The 10094-nt window shown below is 41.6% G+C and overlaps 1 protein-coding gene across 1 annotated transcript in view; it reads left to right on the forward strand.

Annotated features, from left to right (window-relative positions):
• Positions 1-10094, forward strand: part of LOXHD1 (lipoxygenase homology domains 1) — a 209124-nt gene that overhangs the window by 38335 nt on the left and 160695 nt on the right. The window contains 2 exon segments of the mRNA XM_010842013.1: positions 1988-2086; positions 8540-8688. Coding sequence (XP_010840315.1) covers positions 1988-2086; positions 8540-8688 — 248 coding nt within the window.

The raw sequence follows: 10094 nt of genomic DNA on the forward strand, positions 1-10094 counted from the left end.
AAAAAAATAATAAAATAAAAGGCAGTTCTTGGCCCCTCCTCAGTGTGATCAAAGGCCATAGGCTCTCCATTCAGCCAACACATGGGGGCCCAGGGCCTTGTCCTGCTGCAGAAAGTTCCACAAAGTTTAGGACAGTCTAGCTTTGTTTCAGAATTGACTTCCCCCTGCATGCTGTTCATCCGGCTTCCTGACCCCTGGGCATCGGCCGCTGGTCGCCTCACCTGGAAAGGCCTGGAAGTGTTCTCTGGCCTGTTGGTCCCTGACCCTTGGCTTGTCACCCCTGTTCCTTCACTTGGGCCCTGGTTCTCTGCTTCCCGGGCTTTCCCAGGACTAGGACGTGAGCTCCCTAAGCCCTTGGTGGGCTCCTGCTTCCCCAGCCTCATCTTTGTGGCGCTGGTTGCCTTTCCCACCCTCTGAGGTGCCTCCCTGTTCTCCTGGCTTCCCTCCACAGTCGGCGAGGCTGCCCCTCTTGGTCAAGCATCGTGGACTTGCAGAGCGCAGAGGATGTCGCTGCTCTCACGTCCCTCGCCTCAGCTGTTTTCTCCAGTGTCCCTGACGTGCTCAGTGAGACTCTCATATGTGCTCAGCCCTGTGCTGGGGGCTGTGAGAGAAAACCATATGAGACAAGGAAGTCCTGCTCCCAGTCCTCTTTTAAGTTCTTGAGGAGCTTAGAAGTCTCACCTGCAGGAAACAGCAAACAGAACAAGGAGGAGATGGTGAAACTGGGAAATCGTTGACACCGACCACATGGCAGAGCCAAGGAGCACAGGGAGAAAGACCTCTGGGGCCCGAGACACTGAGGAAGGTCTAGGGAGGAGGCAGGCGGAGGGGCTAGGATTTGGACTTCAGTTAAATACCTTTTATTGGCTTCATATACGAGGCATGTTCGTGTGTATGTGCTAAGTTGCTTCAGTAATGTCTGACTCTTTGCAACCCTATGGACTGTAGCCTACCAGGCTCCTCTGTCCATGGGATTTTCCAGGCAAGAATACTGGAGTGGGTTGCTGTGCCCTCCTTCAGGGGATCTTCCCAACCCAGGGATCGAACCCATGTCTCTTATGTCTCCTGCATTGGCAGGTGGGTTCTTTACACTAGTGTCAACTGGGAAACCCATATATTGGGCATAAGTCATCTAAAAAAAGATTCTGGAACATAAAAAATAGAAACCTATGGCAGCAAGGGGAAGATAAGGAAAAGTTGCCTCAGCCCTTAGACTTGTTGAGTCACAAAGAAAATCTAGAGGAATCTCCCTTTTGCAGCACAGAGCAACTCCTGGCTTTCACTCCCCACTCTAAGGCAAGATCTGGTTGGGAAGATTTGGGCATGGCTTAACATGTTGTCAAGTTTACATTGAGCACCACCCCCTCTTGAGACCATGGCCAAAACTGGTGTTTTGGGGTTACAGAGAATGGATTTCTATTCAATAAATGGAGCAAGATATAGGAAGCAGATATAAGTCTTTAAATAAAATAACGTCAAAATGTGTATTTGCTGGCTCTTATTGGTTCCTTTGGTCTTTGAATTGGTTATGGCCTTGACAATTTATATATAAATTTGGTTTTTATTTGCATAATCAGTTTTCTCCAATGAATTTTTATAATGTGACGTGGTGTAAAGAACAGATTGGCAAAAATAGTGTAGAGGCCGTGGGCCCAGCTGGAGTCATTTCAGTATCCAGGGGAGATACGCTGGTGGGTTGGTTGCATTTGGGTTGATTCATGCATCCCAAGGCAACAAGTTAGTAGATGAAAACAGAAGTCCCCTCTACCTCTGATTTGTGCTCTGCATACACAAATCAGCAATGTTCAGCAATGACCTCTGGAAACCAAGTCAGGTGACTTGAGTCTTGCTCAGTTACTGACAGTCGCGGTGACAATCCATGTGCTGCTGGAAAGAAGGGTGGACGGTGTGGTAGCTACTTTGAGGCCTCTGTTCTTCTCTCCTCAGGACCTGAATGACCTGACACTTTCTCTGTCTTCATTTTCAGGTAACAAGTATGAAGTCAAAGTGTACACTGGTGATGTCATTGGTGCGGGCACTGATGCTGACGTCTTCATCAATATCTTTGGAGAGTATGGAGACACAGGTAATAGATTTAAACTCTTCTCAAGCCATTCCCAGAACTTCTTAAGTGGGCTGTTTCCCACCCTTCGGGCAGAGGAAGGCGACTCCAGGCTCCTCTAGGCTCTTCTCTTGAGCCTCTCTCTTCTTCTTGTGATGCGCTTTGTCATGGCCTTCCTCGGGCAGCACGGTACCCATTGCATCAAGTTTATGTGAATGATGTGCTTTCAGAATAAGCTGTGCTTGGCTTTTGAATTGATTTTAAATCATCCTGCATCCTAGAACAGACCCAAGCTCCACATTTCCAGGGGATTCATTCTCACTTGCTCTATCTCCCTAAGCTCCATGCCCATCTTGAATTATATTTGGGGATGTGTCTGGACATGGCCTGACTCACTGCAGCAGTTTGGGGCAGACAAGAATAGGGCAGGGGGATAAATTGCTCTTGGCCTCATAGGTGGACCAGGAACTGAGAGCACAGACCCAGCTGTAGGTGTTGGAAGGAGGTTCAGCCAGTAGAACTACTGAGACAGGTGGTTTGCTCCTGCTTCTGCCCATTTAAAGGGATACTCTTGCCTGGAAAGTTCCATGGACAGAGGAGCCTGGTAGGCTGCAGTCCATGGGATCAGTGAGAGTTGTACATGACTGAGTGACTTCACTTTTACTTTTCACTTTCATGCATTGGAGAAGGAAATGGCAACCCACTCCAGTGTTCTTGCCTGGAGAATCCCAGGGATGAGGGAGCCAGGTGGGCTGCCGCCTATGGGGTCGCACAGAGTCGGACACGACTGAGGCGACTTAGCAGCAGCATAGGAGTCAGAAAAGCTTCAGAGACATGAGTTTTGGACGTAATCTATTAAATAATTTAAAATGCACTGCTGGAATTATAAGAAAAAAAGAGAAATCTCCCGGTGTCAGAAATGAGAGAATTTAAAACCGAAGTATTAGCTATGAACTGATGCTCTGAATCTTAGAAGAAGGACACCTTCATGTTCAACGATCTATAGCATGAATTTCCTTACACATTTGGGGTCAGAAAATGATATTTTGGCTCTGTATGAGGCTAAATATGCAAAAAAGCCAGGATCCCTAGAAGTTCACAGGAATATCTTCAGTGAAAAAAGAGACTAGGAAAAAAAAAAATTGCTCCTCAGTAGAGTAAACTTATCTTTGTAAGAACTCTAGATTAAAAAAACAGTTGCTGGGGAATTGATACTTTAGGCTTATATACATACAGGCTTGAGGTGTCATTTTACACTGCACATGTGATTTGGGAACCCTCTCCTTCAGGTACAGAAAATTTGTTCCATGCCAGTGGTTTAGTTGCTAAGTCCTGTCCGACTCTTGCAATCCCATGGACTGTAGACTGCATCTCTTGCATTGGCAGGCGGATTCTTTACATTGAGCCACACGGGAAGCCCCCTATGACAAATACAGGAAGCAGAAATACAGGAACTGAAAATACAGTTACTAGATACAGACACTTAGTGGATGGGTTAAACAACACAATTAGAAATTGTTTAATAGATAATTAGTGAACTGTAGAAAAATATAAACAAAATATGCAGATGTGCAGAGACATAAAGGGTTGAAAAATACCAGTAAGAGGTCCCGAGATGTGGAGGAGGGAATATGCCCTGATATGTTGAATAGGAGTTTCGGAAACAGAATATACAGAATAGGCGAGAGGAAATATTTGAGGAGATGATGGCTGATCACATTTTTTTTTCAGAATTAAGCAAAGATATGAATCTTCAGATTAAAGTAACAAGAGACATTGACCAGAATAAACAAGAACAGATCTTCATTTAGATACATTGTGGTGACACAAAAGGCCAAGAGAAAGATCTTAAAAGTAACCAGATTTGGTGGATTATCTTCTATAGAAACAATTAGATGGATAGCAAATTCTTATCAGCAGCTTATAGAGGATACAAGTTCGTGGAACAATATTTTCCATCCTCTGGGAATTCCCTGGGTTCCAGTAGTTAGGACTCTGTGCCCTTACTGCTGAGGGCCCGGGTCCAATCCCTGGTCAGGGAACTAAGATTCCACAATCCCACAAGCTGTATGGTGTAGCCAAACCTAGAATTCGATACTCAACTATTCCAGAATGAGGGCAAAATTAATGGATTTCCAAGCAAACAAAGAGAAATAAGACTTCCCACCCAAAGACACATGCTTAAACATGAGTTTTTCATTGATTCATGTTTAAACTCCTGAAGAATATACTTTAAGAAAAAGAAAATTGTACCCAGAAGAAATGTGTGAGATCCAAGAAATAAAGGTGAGCCAAAAAATGATAATTATGTAACAAATTTAAGGAAGCGTTAACTGTACAAAATGATAATATTAATAATAATAACTATTATCAAGATATGAGAAAATATGGACCCTAAACACTAAAACACAGTGATATTTGAGAAAGAAAGGAGATAATAAGAATTAAAACATAACTTGGTTGCAGTCCATTTGCTGACCCCAGGGAATAATTAACTTTAGACTTTGATACATCAAGTATGCAGATTAAAATTGTATAAGTAAGCACCCCAAAGAGAAATGCATAAGTTCTAAACCAGGAGAGGAAATGAAAGGGGATAAAGACTCAATCAATCCAATAGAAATCAGGAAATGAAGAAAGAAAAAGCATGCTAATAGCAAAAAGTAAGATAAATGTGTAAATAATACAATAAATAGAAATAAACTAAACTAAATTCATCCACCTAAGAATAAATGTTCTCATATTAAATTAAAAGAAATAAAATCCAGCTTAAATATATGATACATAAATTTCTGAGAATATATAAAATGAAATTAAGTATACCAGGAACATACTGTCTACAGGAAAGAAGGTGGTGTACCTATATTAATATCCATCAAATTAAACTTTCAGACAAAACACTTCATTAGAAATAAGTATCAGAATGACAAAAAGAGCAATTAACCTGGAAGATAGGATAATTCTGAACTTGTATAGATTTAGCAACATATTTTTAATACATGTGAAGCAAAAAGTAATAAAATTCTTGGAGAAACTTGACAAGTACATAATCATAGTGGAAGATTTTAATACAACACTCTCAGTAATTGATGAGTCAAATAGATAAAAATTTAGTATGGTTGCAGATTTTAACAATGGTTAATAACCTTGGTCTAATATAAGTATGTAGATTCCTAAATCCAGTGGGTAGAGAATATACATTCTTTTCAATCGCATAATGACAAATGCACATGAATCAATAACATAGAGACAACATTCTTTGATCATAAATCAATAAAATTAGAAGAAACTCCAACCTTTTACCCCATTTAGAAACAAAATTTAATTTTCAAAAAAATGAATGATCATCTATAAAATCCAGGAGAATTAAAAAAATCATTAGAACCATGAGTAAGTTTAATAAAGGTGCTGGATATGATTAATACTAAAATATTAATAAAACAGTAAGCACATATATTATTTAAAAATATATGATTTATACTAGCTTTTGGTATTTAAGAAAAACTCTGGAAAAAATAAAAATTTCTACTTAAGAACATGCAAGAATACCTAAAAAATGGAAAAATATATTATCCTCGTGGATGAGAAAAGACTTAAACTCAGTAAGATGTCCAAATTTCTCATTATTCTATAAATGCAATGCAGTTTCAGTCAAATTCCCAAAAGGCAATATTCCACAGCTTAAGCTGCTATTAAATTCATGTCCACATAGGGCTAAGTATTGCCAGAAAAATTTTGAATAATGAAAATAATATTGACAATATTAATAATATGAGGATATTTACCCTCCTGCTGCTGCTGCTGCTGCTAAGTTGCTTCAGTTGCGTCCGACTCTGTGCGACCCCAGAGATGGCAGCCCACAAAGCTCCCCTGTCCCTGGGGTTCTCCAGGCAAGAACACTGGAGTGGGTTGCCATTTCCTTCTCCAGTGCATGAAAGTGAAAAGTGAAAGTGAAGTCGTTCAGTCGTGTCCGACTCTTTGCGACCCCATGGACTGCAGCCTGCCAGGCTCCTCCGTCCATGGGATTTTCCAGGCAAGAGTACTGGCGTGGGGTGCCATTGCCTTCTCCATTTACCCTCCAAATACTAAAATATTCAAATCCCCCAAAACTACAACAGAGTGATATGTACAGAAGGAGAAACAAATAAACCAATAGAATAAAGAGTCTAGAAATACACAGAGAGTGGCATTATAAATCTGAGCAGAAAGGATGAAATATTCAATTGCTGGTGTTAAAACAGTTGTCTAACCATGTGAGAAAAGATAAAAGTCAATCTTTTTACCTTTCACCACACACAAAAATAAGTTCCAGATGGGCTAGAGATTTAAATGTGAAAAAGAAAACTATGACTTTTTAGTAGAAACTTTAAGAGTGTGTCTTTTAAAAATCTCAGTTTAGGATAGAGTTTCTTGAACAATTCACTAACAACACAAACAACAAAAGGAAATATTGATAAAGTCCATTAAAACAAGAAAAAGTCTGTATGAAAAAAGGAAAGACAAAGAAAGGAAAGACCATAGACAAAGGAAAGACAATAGAAAAATATAATAAAGTATATGAACAGAAAAATTATGGACAAGCAAAGCCTGAATGGCCAATATATATATGAAGCAATCTCAAAATATATGTATATATATATGAACATCTTTCAGTCTTTTCAAATAGTCAAAGGAATGCAAATTAAAACCATAATAAGACACCATTGTACACACATGAAACAGAAGTTTAAATATATGTGTTAACAATGATTATGGGGAATGCAAACCCTCAAAGGCTGCTGGTGATAATTGATGTAGTACAACCATCTCTGAAGGTGGTTTTGCAATTGCTAATACGCTGAAGATGAGCACATCTCAATATCCAGAAACTCTGTAGGTGTCCAGTCAGATCAGTTTTTACAAATGTAGGGCAGAAGGTTAGTACTGGAGAGTCCATTTCAGTGGTATTTACAATAGCAATCAAATAGAAACAACCCAAATGTGAAAGAATGCACATACAATCGTGTTTTCTTCATTCAATGACTGTTATACAGAAGTTGGGTGAATTCGGTTACTAGCATCAACAGAATAATCTCGAAGGAGTGATATTAACTTCACAAGAGTGTGTGATGATAAGATGATGGTAACACGAGCAACAGTAAGAATCCCAGCCCCTGACACGGCACCTACCTACCATACTCCGGGCACTACCCTAAGGGCTTTGCACACATTCATTCAGTTAATCCTTGAAACAGCTCCTATGAGGTGGAGTCCTTATCATTCCCACAGTACAGACAAGGAACTTAAGACAGATGCTCACTATGATGTTATTTCTGTAAAATTCTAAAACATGCAAAAATAGTATATGTTCTTTATGGATACATACGTGCACAAACAAAAATTCATGAAAATAATGGATGCCAGTTGATGATACTGTTTGCTTATGGCAGGGTGTGGCAGGTGAAGGGATGGACTATGAGGCTTTAGACCTACCTGTTATGTTTAATTTTCTTTAAAAAAGAGAAAGGCCTAAGTTAATTACACAAAATGTTAATATCTGGTATACCTATTATATCTGAATGGGGGGTACAGGGATGTCTAATATTTTCTATATGTGTGAGTTGTGGCAATCTAAAATTTAGAAAAATTTAAGGAATCGACTTTTAGAAAAGAAAGAAAACAGGAAGGATAAGCAAAAATCTGGTGCTCAGATGGGCTTGTAAGGGTTAACATGACTGGTAGACTTGGGAAGGCGATCGTGGAAAACTGAAAATGAGAAGGAACAGGCTGGCTCAAGCCCTAACTATGTGCTTAATACCTGTGTGACTTTGGCAAGTTGTTTCACTTCTCCAAGTCTCAGTTTCATCATCTGCAAGACAAAGTTAATAATATTTCCCTCTTAGATTGTGACAAGGGAGCAAGTGAGGGGGAAAAAAAAGTTAAACATGCAGCAGACTCTGGTGATAGTTATCACAGCCGTTTTCCAGAGGAGGCAAGCCTAAGGCAGCCTGCTGGCTGATGTCAGGGTCCCAGCCACAGCCTGTAGACCAATGACCATGGTTGTGCTCCTTGTTCAGGAAAAGCAAGGCAGGGCCTCAGGTCCGGGGACTGGGGTGCAGGTGGGTTTGCTAGGGTGGGGACCCTGGGCTAAGGCCGAACTCAGGGACCAGTTATGGGTCCTGGGCACAGGCCACACAAAGTGAGCCTCGGCCTTGACTGGCAGCTGGAGGGGTTTAAGGAGCCTATAGATCTTGGGGTGAAGCTACCCTTTTGAATAAATTAATAAACTCTATTCTTTAGAGTAGTTTTAGGTTCACAGCCAGATCGAGTGGAAGTACAGAGAGTGTCCACATACCGCCTGTCCCCACCCACAGCCTCCCACCTGGTGACTTTTGAGACCGTTCTGCAGTGGGCGACCCATTAAAGTTTGGAGCCAGTTCTCTCTCCTCATCTGGTCTCCTTTGTACAAATAACTGCCTTGTGTGTCTGTGTGTACAGGTGAGCGTAGGCTGGAGAATGAAAAGGACAACTTTGAAAAGGGGGCTGAAGACAAGTTCATGTTGGATGCCCCTGACCTGGGGCAGCTCATGAAGATCAATGTTGGCCACAACAACAGGGGGGCGTCTGCGGGCTGGTTCCTGTCCAAGGTGGGTTCAGCTGCCTGTCTGTGGTCCCTTGGCCTGGGAAGGGGGAGTTCTGGCTCCTCAGAGGCTGTACTTCAGACCTAGACTCCCTCTTTAGGTCCATCAGCCTCCACCCTTCTACCTAAGCCCCTGGTCAGCCATGCTGCTCTTCCCACAGCCTCCCAGGCCTTGCCTGTGCTATCTATCGCCTTCCCAGAAGGACGGCTTCTCTCATCTGCACCCATCCAGGGTCTTCCCTCCTGCAGGCCTCTGTCACTAAGCCTTCCCTGACTCTGGCCACCAGAACCTCTCCCTCCCATGAGTGTCTATAACCCTGCTGGCCTGTAGCATTCATTTCACCTTAATCATAAGCTACTTGTGACTTATCTTGGGTCGTTGCTTTGTACCTCAAACTTCTGGATCTCAGATCCTCAAAATTTCACCTATCCAGGACAAAGTTAAGAGTCAAGAAGAAAGCAAAAAGGCTTCTGAGAAGCTGAGATATATCTGGCTCAAAGTTCACAAGAAGAGCTTATGCCCCAGGTACTACCTTGCTCTGCCCTGATTTTGAAGGCAAGGCCCCTCAGATTCTCACTCAGTCTCATGCTTGCTTATAATCCCTTCTAGCAAACTTGCTACCCATAATTTTAAACCTATATAGCAGAAAATTAGAGGTAGAAAGAGACACTGAAATTGGTGGGGTTATTGAGAACTGTAATGGAAAGTCAGAGAAGACAGAAAAAGTCAAAAGAATATTGAATGATCATGGAAGTCTGAGGTCATTTAGAAAAGGGCTACCAGCCTTGGCCTGTGTCTTAGTCATGAGGCTATCCACATCTTTCAGCTCATCCCAGAATGATTGGAAAAAATGGATGTGTAACATATTTTGAAAAATATTTTGAAAAGCTCTAACTGCTTAAAAACATAACACCCTTGGATTTATAATAATCTGACTATTGAGAATGAGACTGTCTGATAGTTGAGGTTTTGCTACTCCTTAATTTTGTATACTATGCTGTGGCAGTTAGGAACGTGCTTGACTGCAAAGATCAGAAATTGAGGAGCAATCAAAGGCGTATTTTTCTCATCTCACATGAATCCAGATGTGGCCGGCTCAGGGCTGCTGCAGCAGCTTCCTGAGACCTGCTGTCTCGCTGAGTCACTGTCTTCAGCACAGCGGCTTTCATTCTCCAACTCGGCTCACGATCACATTTTAGCCGTTGAACCTCTAGGCATCTTATCTGTGTTCCAGGCAGGAAAAAAAGAGAAGACCAAAGAGGAAGGACTTTTTTTTGTGGCATGCCTTGCCTTGGTTTGAGAGAAGCATAACCCTCTTTGGAACCTCTGCCTGTGTCGTGGGGCCACCCTAGTTATACTGGAAATTGGGACTTCAAGTAGGTTTTCCAGCCGTTATGGCAGAAGTAGGCTAA

This window comes from Bison bison, unplaced genomic scaffold, assembly GCF_000754665.1.
Source record: "Bison bison bison isolate TAMUID 2011002044 unplaced genomic scaffold, Bison_UMD1.0 scf7180017864170, whole genome shotgun sequence".
Classification (NCBI taxonomy): Eukaryota; Metazoa; Chordata; class Mammalia; order Artiodactyla; family Bovidae; genus Bison; species Bison bison.